Source organism: Homalodisca vitripennis, chromosome X (genome assembly GCF_021130785.1).
Source record: "Homalodisca vitripennis isolate AUS2020 chromosome X, UT_GWSS_2.1, whole genome shotgun sequence".
NCBI classification, from domain to species: domain Eukaryota; kingdom Metazoa; phylum Arthropoda; class Insecta; order Hemiptera; family Cicadellidae; genus Homalodisca; species Homalodisca vitripennis.
In genome coordinates this window covers 145,347,027-145,364,369 of record NC_060215.1, presented here as the reverse complement: position 1 = coordinate 145,364,369, position 17,343 = coordinate 145,347,027, and the positions used below count along the sequence as shown (strand labels likewise).

Sequence of the window (17,343 nt, the reverse complement as noted above, 5' to 3'; positions counted from 1 at the left end):
TACATTGGCTTTCACAATTGAATGTAGTTGTGCTATTTATTTTGGCTCAACAGCAGCTAATGCAAATTAAGAACAAATTGTGAAGGAAACAGGATTTTTCTGGACATTTGCCATCGTTCAGTGAAACAAGAAATCAGTAACACTACGTTTCGAGATCTGCAATCTGATCTCTTCTTCAGGTAAAGAACTAACCTAATACATAATTACAAACTAGGTTAAAATAAACAAATCTTACCAAAGCGTTGTGGCACGCCTAAGTCAGGAATCACAACCACCATGTTGTGTGTCAACTTCACTAACTCTAACATGCACTTAATAAAAACCATACACAATACTAATCATTAAAACTGAACTACAGAATACAGGTCACAATACATCTGCATTCGTCTACTAACCACCTTCGACTGACCAGAGGGCACTAGTCAATGGCAATCGTCACGGCAGACAAAAACAATATGGCGGAAATTAAAAGGAAGGGGGACAGGAATGGGCCCTTTCGTATTATTGGTTCATGCTAGATGAACTTCTTAAAACCATATTGTGACTCCGCATTGGTTTATTACAAATATCTGATCCGCATGATACTTTTGGTTTTCTTTTTAGTTCTTTTTTTAAATTGGTAACCAAATCGGCCTGATTGGTTGGTCTGCCAATTTAATGTATGTTGCCTCAATTAATTTCCTTTTGAAGAAATGTGGTTCCCAATGTAATTATGTATTAGGTTAGTTCTTTACCTGAAGAATAGATCTGATTGCAGATCTCAAAACGTAGTGTTACTGATATCTTGTTTCACTGAACGATGGCAAATGTCCAGAAAAATCCTGTTTCCTTCGCAATCTTTCCATTGTCAAAAATAACCTTTAAACAAAGAAGAACAAATTTTTGAAATATTTAAGATTTTTTGTTTGTCTCTGCTAAGAGTAAAACAATAATAAATGCACTGAGGTTTATGTTCATATTTCTTCAAAGTATTTAACCCTTTGCGGATCATATTGTTTTGGCGCGCGGGTACCAGCGGGCACGAATTAATTTACGGTCAGCGGCCGAACGAACAGCAATGGTGCGCCACTTCGTATCGCTCGCTATTGTATACTAGAAGGTATTCGTTCAGATGGAACATGGGCCTGCTGGGGTACCCATGATGTAGGAACGATAATACGCGAGCAAGGTTCCAGGGTGGCAGGGATGATGTCTGAATCATAGTCTAAATAAAGCGGCTCGGGCGAAGAGATTACAACATCCAGGCCATAGACTAAACCCGCCAATATGTACGTCTGCGTCGTTTAGTTGTGTCACTAACCTCAAAAGTATTATAGTAACAACTGAGGAAAACACCCAATCAGAAGCGCTAAAAAGCAGGGAGTAAACTCATATGAATGATTTTTCAACTTCGACATACAACTGCGATCTGTAGGATATTCATAAAACTTTTGAAAGCTCTAAACGTAGACCGTTGTTAAACACTCTTAGTTGACAAGTGAAGACGATCGCCCGATCTATCAGACATTAAAAGAACTATTTGGAGGGAAACTTAAAAGCAGACCACTTTTGCGACCTGAGCTCGTCATCGTGCCGTTAGGCCTGGCCGCTGCGTGACGAGCCCAGCTGGCTCGCAATGGGTTAAGGAGTTTATGAGTTATGTTGTTTTAAGAATGCGCAGTACATAGTAGTATTCACCGTAGTTAGAAACCGGTTTAGTTTTATTATAATGGAGGCTAGGGTAAACATTCACAATATCACCATTTAGCATTTTATCCTGTGTACCGTATTTGTCCTTATACTGAGTGTATTAATTGTCTCAAGGTACAGGCACCATGAAGAACATGTCGATGAGCTCTTACGTAGAGTCTTCTAGTGCTACGATGCAGACATACGATAATGAGGGACTGCTTAAGCGTAGCAATGATGTGAGTCCTCTGTGATATTTTAATTAACTGTTTACCATTTACATTTATTTCCATTAACATACTTTTATACTTTTGCCACATATTGTAAGAAGAGCATCAACTGAAACTTACATTAATCATTGATTATGTAATGATATAGATATTGTAATCTATAAGTTTTATTTTTATATATTGTATCCAAACAATACCAATAACCAGTAAACTAACAATGAGCAACAAAAGTAACACGATTACAGTATGGTACATTTTCTGCTGTGATCAAGTAACTTCGTAGTATATCAGCTGAAATCACAATCGTATGAATTCATCAATATTTATTTGAACTGTGAAAAACCAACACAATAATATGAATACTATTTATGAAAACACAAAAATCTTAGATGTGCTACGTAATAGCACTTTAAATAAATTACTAAACAATTGTACATTGTTGAAAATTTTTTAACAAACACTTGAGCAATATATAGTTGCATGGTGCTCAAAATGTTAAAGATTACACAATTTTACAACCTTATGTAATTTCAAATTATACTAAATGCAATACAAAGTAGTCCAAAAGTTCCTAGTATATGCAGGGATTCACTGGAAAGAAAATGTATTTTCAAAAATCACGGCTTTAGTTCAATGTAATTTCCTATGGTATATATTAATGCTTGTAAAAGGGCTGAGCTACATGCCCTTAAATCATAAAGATATAAAAATGCATTGTGTTGTTTTATGCTGGCTCCAAAATTCCATCCTTTGATAAAAAAAGAAGTAAGAATAATTCTAGGAACATAATAAATGTAACCGATGAAGATTAAAGCTTCTTGGAGAAAATCGTAAAAGATAATATGGTGCTGTGCTTTCTTTTCTACCATCAAACAACAGTCATATGAATGGGCACAACCTTTTCATTGGCAGTAAAGGAAAGTGGTTGCCAAACGGTTTGGCATTTACAACAGATGTGCTGCCGACCGTATGAAGAAAATTATCTCTTCAGTAAACCCCTACTTCAATATGTGTTAAAAACCATTTTGGGAACTTTTTCACTGCGTCTCGTACATAAATTTATTTAAATTATTTAACATTTGAGTTAAAAATTTTGTGATTAGAGGAAACCAACATTCAGTGAAAATCTTGGAAAAAGTAAAATTAAAATACTGTAATGAATTCTACTCATCTAAAAGAAGGAGACAACTAAACTAAAACAAATTGCTAATGAAGCCACTAAAAATTAACTTGTCTGCCAGGGCTATGCCTTACAACTGCATAGTATGTAAGTTATATGAATGATTAGACACCTACGTTCCATTGTTCAGCTAAAAGAAATTGTAATGTTTGAACTTGGAATTTATTTTTACATTTAGATGATTGTGATAACTTACGTTGGTATGTAATAGATGTAATGTGTAATTCACTTAATTTATGTTGCATGTAATAGATGTAATGTGTAATTCACTTAATTTATGTTGCATGTAATAGATGTAATGTGTAATTCACTGTTGATGGATGCTCAGGGGGAGATGGTAGGCAGGCAGATGTATGACTACAGCTCCTTGGCTCGTTCCCGATCACACAAGCGCAAACACCCACAAGTCTGTGTGGACAGTGAGACAAGAATACACACGTCCACCCTGTCTCCACATGACGAGGACGACGGTAAGCCATGGTCCCCTGATGTCCATGTGTTATCTGATGTTACAGTTTGTTGGCCATCTCAGGAATGCACCCTCCTCAAAACGTATAATTTTATGACATATTATCGGAATATTAAACTGAGTCATATCGACAGGTAAACGATTTTGTTTATAATTAGTGCAAAGATATGGTTGGTGTTTGTTTAGATGAAGTTACGTTATGGGCGAGAAGGTATTGTACAAAATATCTGTATTTCGTCAACCCATTGACATGTTATGATGAGAGAGAACCGCTGCCAGTAAGGTCTTGCTATGAAACTTTGTACAACCCCATCCTTCTCTAACCACAAAAGAAAGCAGTTCAGTAGAGAGCAGTTTGTGTTTGTTCACAGAGATCGGCTCACATACAACAAGATAATGCAGTCATTCTGCAACCCTACTACGACTGTACTAACGACAGTCTAAAAAGTGTTTATCGTAATTAAAATAATCATAATTTCAGGGTGTGTGTGTGTGTATGTATATATATATATATATATATATATATATATATATATCCTGCTTATGCAACTTGTTTGTAAAAAGAATATCTATGCCCTTTCATACACAAAGTACAACAAAAATATAAACATTAAATAAAAAGTTATCAGTAATTTGCGTAATGCCGATCAGTTGTCATCAGTGAATAGATGCTGTGCACACAGATAAACGTCTCTGATCAACGATAAATTGTAAATCTATCTACGGTTTTTCAGACATAAATAGCAACAAAAATACATTTTAGCTATTGGTAATTTTGCATATTCCCGAAAGCTCTTGTTCCCGAATAGACTTGCTACAATGCATAAACATGCACACAGAATATACGAATTTCAAGTCAAATATTGTTATAAATTCAAGAAATTTCCTTAACTTTTGATAACTACCTCTAATTTTTCCGTCTACCTATACTAGCCAAATAACGATTACACTTATATAGTGCACTTCCCTTTCCCTTAGTGATGGGCACAATTTAAACTGTAGGGTTGGCAGGACCTGTGTTTACTATTGAATTGGTTCACAAATAGCATGTCAATGGGCAAAATTTATGTGAATTTAGACAGTAAATTTTATTAATTCAAATAAAATCACAATTGTTGAAATGCGTGGTCTTAGTTGACTGACAGTAAGTTTGTCAATTTGAGTCTTTTATTAACTCTTGAAGAATCATTAAAATTTAAATATATTACCTTTCTTGAGATGACTCACAAGTTGGTTATTAACTCTTGAAGAATCATAAAATTTAAATATATTACCTTTCTTGAGATGACTCACAAGTTGGTTAAGATTGATTCCACAATTAAGCTTCTGGTATCAGTCAGTTTTAGTCTGAGATGACACAAACAATATGTGAAATTCATTTCTTTTGTGCTGAATTCAGTTTAAATATTGTACCATTTTGTTACTGAATCTGTCCGTTTCTCAGATAATTTATCTTCTTAAGAGCCAGGTATAGTGACTCAACCTTGAGTTGTTCCTTGTAAGAACAATGTCAAAGCTCATGCACTTTTACACATTCATTTTTTATCATAGCGTTATGGGATATGTCTAGTTTTAAAGATATAGATAATAAGTATCCATAGTTTTTTTTTTTTTTTTTTTTTTTTTTTTTTTTTTTTTTTTTTTTTTTTTTTATGTATACTTTTTGAGTATGTCGGCGATTAATTAGAAAATGTTTTAGGCTTTTTTTAAATAACCAATAAAAATATTGAAAATTAAAAAACATTTGAATGTCTATAAATTATATCTTTAAAATTAGACACCTCCCATTATTCTTTGACTAAATCAAGGTCGTAAAAGTGCATGAGATTTAACATTGCTCGTATGTGGCTATAATCAAGATGGCCGCTACTTGTACTGCTGGCTCTTATAAGCCAAGTGATAAGGGAAGCTGAGGTATGTTTGAAAAGAAGGTAAGCTGTTGTTTATTGTTTTTATTACAAAATGTGAAAAAGTGTTATTTATAATCAAAAGCTCCTATTCATTCGTATTCAAAAGTATTTACATAATTAAAAAAAATATGTACTAAAATGTATAAAGCCAGAAAAAGTATGAAATAATTTTTGTACTTGTGATAAGTTTTCAAGTATGGGCTTATCACTATTGAATTTTTTTTACGCTTTGCTTATGCTCTTGTTGTGTTTTCATTCTTCACCTGATCATTTCATGTAATTCTCATATATTGTAAATAATGTAGCATCCATTCACCATACTAATATTCCTTTCGTCCAGCCCCGCTTTTCAACAATAATAATAGTCATACTCATCATCATAGCACGAGCATGGTTCTGAAGAGTTGTCTTGTATCTTCATTGGTTTATTTAACCAGTGTTTAATTCCTAGAAATATGAATATAACATTTAAGGGAATTAAGATAACAAAATGTAGTGTATTAGATCTTGATTTTATGAATGCACTAAAATACTTGCATCTTTGGAGTATTTAAAGTAGTATTCATAACAAAAAACTGTTGGTATTCCGAAATAGTGAATAGTATTATAAATTAAAATATCCACTCAGAGAAAGGAACCTCAGTTTTGCTATGGCACGTATTATAATAAATTAAACTAAACTTTATACGAATTGAATGCATTTTTAAACTATTTATTACTACATTGGTGGACTGTGATTTATTCACTAGTATCATAATTTCATACACCGATCCCATTCTATTGCTTATAAGATAATGACCATTTTAATAAGCACCATTTTGGAACTCAATACTTAAGAATATTTGCAAGATGAAATTTTTATGGCCCCAATGTTTTTTTCTAAAATTTTTCTGACAAGTATCTCATTCATCTAACATTATCTCTAATTTTGATAGATAGCTTATTACTCTGCAATTCATTTTGAAATGCGTACAGGATGAAAGTTTTAATGGCTCTAACGATTTTCTTGGAAGTTCCAATTCATTTTCGCAACATTATCATCAACTGTACAGATGACCGACTACTTTGTACTTTATCATGAAATACCTGCAAGATAAAATAATTTTCTCTTATGTTATCATTTAGCTTTGTAACAATCCAATCACTGTGGACAGACTGGTTTGTTCTGTTTTATCTGAACATTGTCCACTCTGAAAACGTCACAAGTTCTGCTCTTATTGGATCAAAATTTCATGAGCTTTTAAAGTTTGTTGTAGGGTAGTTATAGTATGCTCCTCAGTCAGCAGGGTATTCAGTAACTGTCCCAATGACCTTTTAATAACACAATGGCTCTGCCGCTATCCCCATTAAAACCCAACACTCGAGGAAAAGTGTTTGAACGAGTTACATCTATCAATGCCGACTTATCATCTGTCACAGTCCTCTTGTTGTGTAGCATGAGATATAATCTGATTTAATTTACTGTACACATGGTGCCAGTTTTGGGACGATGAATGGCGGAGAAGGTTTGCTTCATTCTACGAGGCAAAATAAGTAACATCAGATTTAAATAAGTATCTGAATGTTGCCACGAAATACAGTTTTATTATTTTCTAACTCAATATAATATAGTAACATGAAAATTGATATATTTTCTTGTTTGAAATACTGCAATTATTGCAGTCAGCTCTGAGGCGGCAAAAATTAGTTTAACTAATTGCGTAGAATAGATTCTGGGCTATGTATGAATCTGTACAATATTGTCGTACAAGTGTTATAAAATTAGGTAGTGTTTTACCAGGTAAATTCTTTGAATATTCTACTAAACGAATTCATTCTTCCAGATATATTTTGTTTCAATATCATTGACTATATATCGATTGCGGTATTTCTTGGAGATGCTCGTGTGTTGGCAATATAGGTCAACGAGACATTGATAATCTAAATTATGATATAAATATTTATTTCTTGTTTAGTAAAAAGATGTGAAATAACCCAAAAAAAAAAACAAACCAATCTGGGTACAACAAATACATTTTTCATTGATATCAAGAAATTTTAAGAATGCTTATGAGAAAATATTAAAATAAAGTAATTTTAAAATATTTAGTGGAATTTTACATTTTAATTTTAGTGGTAAGTAATAAAAATCAGGTAAATGAAAGCTTAACTTATTTTTCAGTCTTTAATTTTAGCAAACAAGTTAGGTTTATACTTTAAATTATGTAGAAAATGGTATCAAACTTCTGTGGCTAATAGTACTCATGGTTTTAAACGAAAATATATAAACATAGGTCAAGAACTATTAAAGGTACAGATACCAAACTGTGCATGTTGGTTACAACTAACAGGAAAACTAAAAAATTGTGTGGTTTGCTTTTAATGTTAACAAAATGGCACCTCTTGAAATAAAAAAATCAAGTAACAAAGAACCAGTATAGTTAATATAAATGTACGAGATAACAACAATTTTAAAATTGTTATTACATTTCCAACTGTACTTTTTCAATGAAATCCGTCATTGCACCTATGTGCTCACCTGAGCACAGCCACTTTAAAGGCACGGCTTTTACAAATTTACTATATTCTACTCGGCATCATTATAATTAATGAATTAAAAATATTTAAGTGAGCATATACCAAAATGCAATAGAATACATACACACAATTTTATACATTGTATTATGGTTGTAGAATGCGTATGCCTTGGGAGCTTTTTCTGACTCTTTCAAGTTCAAGCTGAATCAGAATCTACCAATCTAACATGCTACTTAGACCACTAACCATAACATAAATGATAAACACATTGGTAGTTGTTAACAGCTTTACAATCTATATATTTTATACGAACATTGTATCTTTCTGAATTAGCACGAAATGTGAACATTTTGTGTTTTATCCAAGAATTACTTAATATTTAGCTTGTATAACGTGTATAATGTTCAATTAGTAAAGGTTTACGCTTTTTATTTATGAAAAAACATGTAATATAAAATAGTACCTAAATGTAAACGATTACAAATTAACAAATTAAATCATTTCTTAAATCAAATAAAATTATCTACTGTAGACTAGGCTTAACCCTTTTAATGCCGACTGTTCAGACAGCATGAAGCTTATGACCTCCACCAATGTATTGTGTAGACGATCACTTTTATTAGGTTTACAGGGTGCATGACCAAATGCCTATTATTTTGAGGTTATATTGATCAGTGATAACGCAGTTGAGTTATGTAATGATTGGCTTACTGTGACAACAAAAATATAAGGTAGACTCATTTTAAAACTATATTAAAGACAGTCTGTGTTTGTTTGTATAAATTTTGATGTTTACATTCTTTTTTATTTAGTAGGCTAGATATTTTTTTAAAAAAAAGCTCGAAAGGGAGTCCTCTAACTTGTTTCTGTAAGGAAAAGAACACAAATGTTGCTTCTTGTACTTGTAAATAATGTACATAGTCTTGAGTTGTAAATATATGTAAGCCAAATGGGTTGGAATTAGATCGTTTAGTTTAGTATGAAACGCTATTTAAGCTAGTTTGTTTAGAAAAATACCTAAAACACATATCATTGAGGCTTTCCAGCTGTGTGCAAATCTGTGAAAAAAATAATGTCAAAATGAAATATGACCTGTAATTAGAAATTACATATGGCGTATAATTTTTTATGAGCTAAAGAAGATCAGTTAATTGAAATAAATTGTCTTATTGTTAAATATTTGTTATCCAATTATAAGATAAAAAGTAAAAAAATGTCATGTATTTATAACTAAAAAAATTTTTATCAACTATTTGTTTGCAGTTTTTCTTCAAATATACAGTTATTTTAAATTAAAATAAAAAATAATTAATTTTATGACTTGAAAAATAAGTCATTTTTTATTATTAAAGTGAAAGCTTCCATTCCCAAAAAATATCTTTGGCACTTTTGCATTTCCAACTAAAATATGCTTAACCGTAAAAGGGTTTTGTAGTATTATTGCAAACTACTATGGAGGAAAGATTCTAACTTTCAATCAAACTTCGCTTCATCAATCTTTAATTAAACGGTGACAGAGCGCGGAAAAGATTTGCGCCGTTTTATTGTATTGGATCTGTTATTGAAAAAAGGATGTTTTATTATATGGGATAGGCAAATAATCATTATTTTTAGTGTGTGTATGGACATTTAAATCTGTATTTGGAGAAGTTCAAAACATTTATTTTTCAAATATAAGGGGGTTTCCACATTGTATAAGTTGAAGGAAAGTCAACTAATACTTGATGAAGAAGCTATTTTAGAATTGTAGCCAGAATACTCTCCATAATAACCCCAAGTTAAGTTAACGTTTCATTTTTACGGTCACGAATACAAACCATTTTTTACCTTGCTCAGCATTAGTGAAGGGCACATTTCTATCTTAACTATTAAACTATAACAATTTCACACAGAGAGATGTAGGAAAACCTATTGTAGATCAGATTTTTGGTTTGGTAATTTTATTTATTTCTTTGAGTTTGCTTCGTTTTATATTTTTTTCTTGAAATGTTTTCTCTATTCGGGATTCTCAATAAAAACTGTATAGAAAAATAAACAATTACCAACGTTAAAAGTTTAAACTCCTACCCTGATTGTATTGTAATCTTGTATTTTACAAGATTATGTTTAACTTCTAATCTGATTAATTTACTTAACATATACTTAATTTTCACATTACTAGAAGAAAAGTGATGTGTTGCGTAATTCATTAAAGTTTTAGATACATTCCTGATCGTACATTCCAGTTAGGCTATAATTGTCAGTCAGCTGATCTCAGTGGCTTATATAGAACATTATTTCGGGGGGGGGGGGGGGGGGTAGGTAGGCGGGGGCCTGCCTAACACACTGGAAGGTGTTGGAAGTACAAAATACTCTCCAAAAATAGGGGATCGGGAATTTTCCTCCAGGAAATTGAGCTTTAAATCCTAATAAATGTATTCTTGCTTAAAAATCTATTGGGTGCAACAATTTGTGTGTTTGTCTTTCAAAATTTCGGGGGCCTTGAGTTCCCTGAGCCACCCCTCCTTATATACATCCATGGGCTGATGTACAGTAACTTGTAAAATGTCCTTGGTACTTGAGACGCAACTTTTGTAAACATCAGTTTAGTTACGGTTAGAACGGATTACACAGAAGGTAAGCATACCCACTGATGTGTGTTGTCACGGTCGTGTACTGTCCCTGGCATGTTTGTCGGTGTGTAGGCGGTGGCCTGCCTCACACTCCAGCACACCTTACAACTTCTGCTTCATTCACTAATTTATGGTTTGGTTTGTTCGCTTTGGTTCATGCATTAACCTGGTCATCCCTTTATTCTGTTTTTAACACTGGCTCCTATTGTAAATAGACCTTGAATGTTTCACAGTCCTCGCTACTCAAAGGCTGTGTCATTTTTGTTTGATGGAAAAGAAATCCTAACTAATGTGTAGATGGCTCTGTCGCTCATTGTAAATGAGAAATCCAGAGGATTATCTAGAAAACATCACATTGCTACTTCTATTTTTGATTTTCATGGAAGCTACATTATTGATATACAAGTAATAAATTATCACAAATAAAATGTTGATTGTTAATATTTTAACAAGACTTTTAAAGAAAAAAAAGTAGATTTGACAAGTATGACAAAATATTTATTTTCTGTGGTATCTAGTTTTTTAATAAAAGCCTAAAAAATATAACGGATGTTTTACTGTCTTTTTTCTAAATTAATATAGAAAATTAAAATTTTATCCTACACAATCATTGAGAAGTATTTTTGGTGGGTTAATGGAAAGCAATATGAAGTTTTCACTAGTCCTCAGCAATTTTTGAAAACATTTAGAATATGGCAAGACAAAATAACAATTAGTTTCTTGCAAATATACATCATGAGCTGCAAAGCCATCCGTATGATTGACTTATTGTGCCATTATAAATGTCTTCTTTTTAGATCATTATCTCTTTTGGCTGCCTCAGATTTTTCATTCCTGTTATTGATTTTCAAAATATGTACTTTGCTTTCAGAAATAAAAATATCTATGAATATTTGAACAAAAACATATTAAGCTTAACTGTATAACTCCTTGCAAAGTACAAATTTTAATTCTCTATTAAACAAGGCACAACTTTTATCCATCAATTGAACAAAGGTCAAATTCTATTACAAAATTAAATATTCAGAGTTGTAAACACATGAAAACATTTTAAATTTTACATGTCCGAAACATTGAGTGTTGGATGATTGAAGTCTCAGTGCAGCCAGTGTAAGTGATGAAGCATTAGTTATGTGGGTGTGTAGAGGAGGACAGTGATGCCTGGTCGGTGTCATCACCATCGGGCGGGGGCCCAGGGGCGGGGGACCTGGTGTGGGGGGCGGCTCGGGGCTTCCCCTCCTGGCCCGGCAAGCTGGTGGGGCCAGCCCCCACCCCAGGCCGAGTGTGGGTGCGGTGGTTCGGAGGCCCTGGGACCCTCTCTGAGGTCCATCCCGGCCGACTCAAGACCCTGTCCGAGGGCCTGGAAGCACACCATAGAGAACGGAAGAAGTTCAGGAAGTGAGTTTGCTCATAGTTTTATACACATTCCCTATGGATGACCCATATGTTTCAAGTAACAAAAAGTCATGTACCTAGTTTTAAACCCAGGTCAGTTCATATGTAAACCACATATTTTTCATCAAGCCACTATCAGCAATTTATATTTTGTTGTGTTCACTTGTCTGTGTCAAGCTGTCACAAGTGATTTATATATTTCTTAATCCAGACCAGTGCAAATGTGAATGACACATTTATCATGAAGCAACTTGTTTTTCATGTTGGGTTGCAGTGTATTGGGTTTTTAAGTTAAAATAATAAATATCAATGTTTCTTAATGAGGGAGGATATGTCCTTAACCAGCAATATAAGTTAATGTAATATCCACATAATAAGTATAATCTAGTATTAAAATCTTTATTCCTTGCACTGAAGTTTGAACCATCTAGTAACAATATAGTTGATTTTAAGATAAAGAAAACAGCTATACACTGTGGCTAACTAGTTCCTAACATGCATTTATATGTGTCTCGGCATTTATGTGTGTCTCGTGGGCTGTGGCACTCCAGTACTCTTAGGCAGTACACATTTTTTTAATCAGAATTGTTTTAGATTTACTGCAGTTGATCCATCTCAAAATAGCTGTCTGTATTTTATGTGGGATTCCAAAAGTGAGAAATAGACAACTATATAGGCCTATGTTACTAGAATAACATGACTGGCTCCATAGAGGGTGGTACTTCATCTGTTTCAGAACAGGTGCACATGTGATGTCTCATCCTAAATGATTTGCATATTGTTAGTCCGAGATCATCCAAAGCCCTTCACCTACAAAATGTAAAGTCCACAATCTATTTCTCACTTTTGACGTTTCAGAATTTGTACGTTTTGCCTCAGTTTAGTGCAAGCTGTTAATATGACAGTATTTTCGGATACATTTAAAGCATGAAATGCTTGCGCGCCAGATTGTTGGACTGTCTTACTGCCAATATTAAAACAGAATTGTCAATGTAAACTATAATGGAGGGTACTGACTGATAAAAGTGAAAGATCACTAGAGAGCAGTATAAATAGCATCAGGCTTAGACCTCATCCTTGAGGAGCTCCTCTATTGGTAGGAAGTTAATCAAATTCTCACATGCTTGTCATCTATGTTTTTGGCATCTAATATTTCTGCCTCTCCGTGGAGAGCCATCTTCAATCTCCAAATTTTAAACTATAACATCTATAATGTTAGTTTAACATTCAGGCAAGGCCAAAATATTTCGATTGAAATTGTGTTAAACTATTGGCTCCGTCTGAATCAGAACAGTTCAATCAGCAGAAAACTTGATAATGAAGTCAATACACTGTCACATAAACTCAAGAGTTAAAATTTATTTGTTTATTTTATGTTTATATTATGTTTTTTGTTTATTTATTTATTTTTTTATTTGTTTCACTGGACAGTCTCTCTTTGACTCTGATGGAATTTAAAACTAATTATATTAGAATTGAGAAACTTTACCCCCTTACTCAGATAACCACAATCTAAAATATGAATTTTGGTTAAAGTATAAACATTTGATCACTCATTTTTTTGCTGCAGTACAATAGGTATATTATTGGAGGGCTATGAAAATATGTTGTGATTTTATTTACATTTTAAAACTATTTTGACTTGTTTTAGTGTAAATCGTAGTAGAATTTTGATTAAAATCTGTTCGGTGTTGAACTATAATTGCGAAACTACTGCATTTTTAACAATGTTTTCGTACAATGATATCTGTACGTTTTTTTACTTTCTTCCTCGTACATAAAAAGTATTGTGATGAAATAAATGAAAGTAAATTGATTTACTTTTGTGCGTGTCTGATGAAGACAATCTTGCTGTGGATAAGGCTTCACAAAATAATAAATTGACCGAATGTTTAGGTAAAACCAGTATATTTCTGGTGAGGTACTACTTTGTACATCAGACAATAGCTAATAAATGATTAGAAATTGTGTGTGCTCATAAAAACAACATTTTAGTACAAATACAAACATAGTTTTAAGTTAAGAGAAACAGAAACATCGATGAAGTGTACTGTTCACTGCTGAATATTGTGTGTTCAACTGTTTAGAAATCTTTTTAGGAGTTGAATTAAATCAAGTCTAATTGGATATTTCTGCTTGGTTGTTCTTTATTACAAGTTCCACAGTGTGTTAAGTGGTTTACAAGCACACCATTTTATAGTGCACCAATGGAGGTTTCACAGCTAAGTGTGTCGCACCAAGTCGCTTGGTAATTGCTGGGCTTGCGAGTCATAATTGTTAGCGTAAATGACTGTTAGTCATAATTGTGCGTTACTGGTAAAACCGTACATCTTTCTAGGAATGTTTATGTGATTATCTGATACATTTTTATGTACTAAAACTGTTCATTTTTAATCTTTTGGTCGAAAACACAATTTCTTCTAGATAAAGAATGTAATGTACAGTATGGACTTAAAATATCATTTTTTTAAACTTCTGACTCTATTTTTACAGAAGTCGTAAACTAAACAGTCAGTTGGAGAACGCGATACAGGAGGCCATGGCAGAGCTGGATAGAATGAGTGAGACCCCCCAGCAAGGGGCCCCTCTGCCTCCGGCCACGACTTCCGCTGCTCACCACACCACGGTGCAGGTGTCAGCGAGGAAACGCTAGAACGCATCACGTCCGTACATAACAGCTTACACAACATTAATGCCAGAAATGCACACCGAGGATCTATTTGTTTTAAAAATGTATAGCTCATTTTAATTTTACGAAAATCCTTATTGTACTTTGAAATGTTATGTAAGTATTTTAGTGTATACGAAGCACTCTAATTTTTGTCGTACACTTGCATGTTTTGGTTATAGTTAAAAAAATATATATAATAGTTTGGTTAACTGTCTCCTTATTTCAGATTTTTAATTATGAGCTCTGAATCAAGGCTGTGGGTAAACAATTAATTCGTAATTATCGTTGATTTTATCTTGAAGCCAACACGCATTTCGAATTTACAGTTTTGAATACAACAAATTAATTTGTAGGTGCTCAAAACATTTGTATCCTAATTTAACGAAATACTTTTTTGAAGTCTTCCAAGGTCTCCTCACAGCGTCTTCCAAGAAAATTTATTAAAGTTTCATTTAGAAGTGTGAAGACAGATTTTTTTTCGTATTATTAATAACAGTTACGTAATTCAAACAATGATTTGGTTTCATGAAACGGAATGAGGAGACAAACAGTTCCAAATATGTTTATTCAATAAGCGTGAATATATAAATATTACTCAATTTGAAATTGAGTAGTCAAAAGTTGTTTCAAAAACAACATGAGTGTGTGAAAATTCTGAGCTTTAAAACGTCTGTTACTGGATAATTTGATTACTAAGCTTAGGTCTAAGAACTAAAAATCTCACATATTTATAGTTTAAGTAAACAAAAAAAATCAAATCTTTGTTGTAAATTAACATTTATTTTGACATCCATAGTAAATTTATTTGTGATATTTTTCCTTTTTATTATTAGTTTTAGATTTTATTTTTATATGTACTTTTTGTTGAATTGTTTGTAAGTGACTCTCTTGTATCATTTGTTCTATTTATTGTGTTTACATCACTTTCATATCAATGAGTTTAAATTAACGTTTATGTAATAATTGTAATGATCATTGTTTGCAAAAGGGAAGAAATCACATTTTAATTTAGTTCATGTTTATTTTGGTGTGCATTGTGCTCTTGCTTTAATGCAACTAAATGTGAGAAACAGTATATCGACTCACCCAATAATTTAAAAGTTTATGTTGCCTTCTGTTACTATCATCGTTGTAAAGTGTGCTTTATAATTTAGCTTAAGTTATGCAGTTCTGTGGTGAACACTGCAACTCAGATGCTAGCTTAGTTTGATGTGCTTGCAACAAATGTGTGTATGGTCTGAAGCATTGTGACAGATTATTTTTGCTAAGATTGTGTAAGTGAATGTGTACATCGATTACGGAGACACAACGATCCTGACCTCGACTGTTCGTTGGAGACTGGAGATTCACTAACTGATCAAATCAACAAATGCACTATTGATTTAGCAATGTTACATTGAAATGGGTTTGAAGTAAACGTTCAACTTAATATTAATTTTGATCATTAAAAGTTTCATTGGTCAATTTAGTTTAAATATTTATCAAAAATATTTGCTACTTTGTGAACAAATCACAGCTGTTTTGACAGCAGGACATTTTCTATGACAATAGTGTATTTTTTTCAGTTAGCTGTGATTGCCTTTGAAAAAACTTTTAAACAACTGATTTGATGCTCCTCTCACCCACAGTGTGTCGTTCTGTAACATTAGTTTGTGTCTTATGCAATAAAATGCATCAGTAATCCAGTAGCACTGCTGGCACAAAGTTCTCGTAATCCAGGCTGTCATTGACAATCCACTAGCACTGCTGTCACAAAGTTCACGTCATCCAGACTTTCAGTGACATTTAGCAACAGGAAGTATGACTCATTGAGTATTTTTCGATTTATTATGGAAGAAGGAAAGTATTAAGAACGTATAATGAAGTTTATTTTGGTCCCCGATAAGGAGAGCTCGTCCAAAAATAGTGGGCTACAATAATACAGAAGTACCTATGAGATGATTTTATCTTCCATAGTGATGGGATGCCCGAACGGTTTTTATAACCGACTAACCAGTCAGTTATTTCTGTCGTTAATCGGTTATTTTAGTCGAATGAATAACTAATTACTTTATAAAGAGAAGGTAATAAAGACTACCTCCTCAGAAGGCCATATGAGAATAACCCAGAAATTTCCTGAGGCTGAAATGCTAATCAACGTGTCAGAAGCAATAGTTAAAAAATACTCCTTTGAAAACCCATATACAGCCTCTATTCAAGAAAAACAGAAATGGATTACAAAGGAGACATGGCCTCCTTACAAAAGGCTTTTTTGATATGGAAGTACTTCGATTTGGAGTAACTTAAGTAACTTGAAAAGTAACAAAGTAACTTGAAAAGTAAAACTTGTCATCAAATTGTAGTTTTTGACATTTGTTTCATGTAATGATAACATGTTCAATTCAAATCGCAACTAAAAGTACCTCAGAAGAAAACAAAATTAGTAAGATATAAAGAAAACCTTAATATAATAACACAAGTTAATAAAATATAAGTAAAATTAGTAAGTCATAAATATAAAACACTCATTATTTATATTAAAACAAGTCTGCACAATCAGTTAACTTTAACAAGATTTAGTCTTAAGACTAATTTTAAATAACCGGTCAGGATCACTGACTAATTCAAATATAGACTTGAGTCTGCAAAATCAATTAACTTGTAAAAAATTAGTCGGTAGAAAAATTAGTCTTAAGACTAATTTAACTAGTT

General features: G+C 32.7%; 1 protein-coding gene across 2 annotated transcripts in view; it reads left to right on the top strand.

Moving 5' to 3' along the window:
- The window catches only part of LOC124369972 (methyl-CpG-binding domain protein 5-like), a 163,288-nt gene extending 146,619 nt beyond the window's left edge, over window positions 1-16,669 (top strand). The window contains exons 7-10 of one of the 2 annotated variants that reach the window (XM_046828207.1): window positions 1,804-1,907; window positions 3,407-3,548; window positions 11,732-11,984; window positions 14,475-16,669. In XM_046828207.1, the coding sequence (XP_046684163.1) occupies window positions 1,804-1,907; window positions 3,407-3,548; window positions 11,732-11,984; window positions 14,475-14,634 (659 nt within the window). In that variant the 3' untranslated portion in view covers window positions 14,635-16,669. The remainder of the gene's footprint in view (window positions 1-1,803; window positions 1,908-3,406; window positions 3,549-11,731; window positions 11,985-14,474) is intronic. The other variant, XM_046828208.1, reaches the window with a different exon arrangement.
- Window positions 16,670-17,343: the final 674 nt, after the last annotated feature.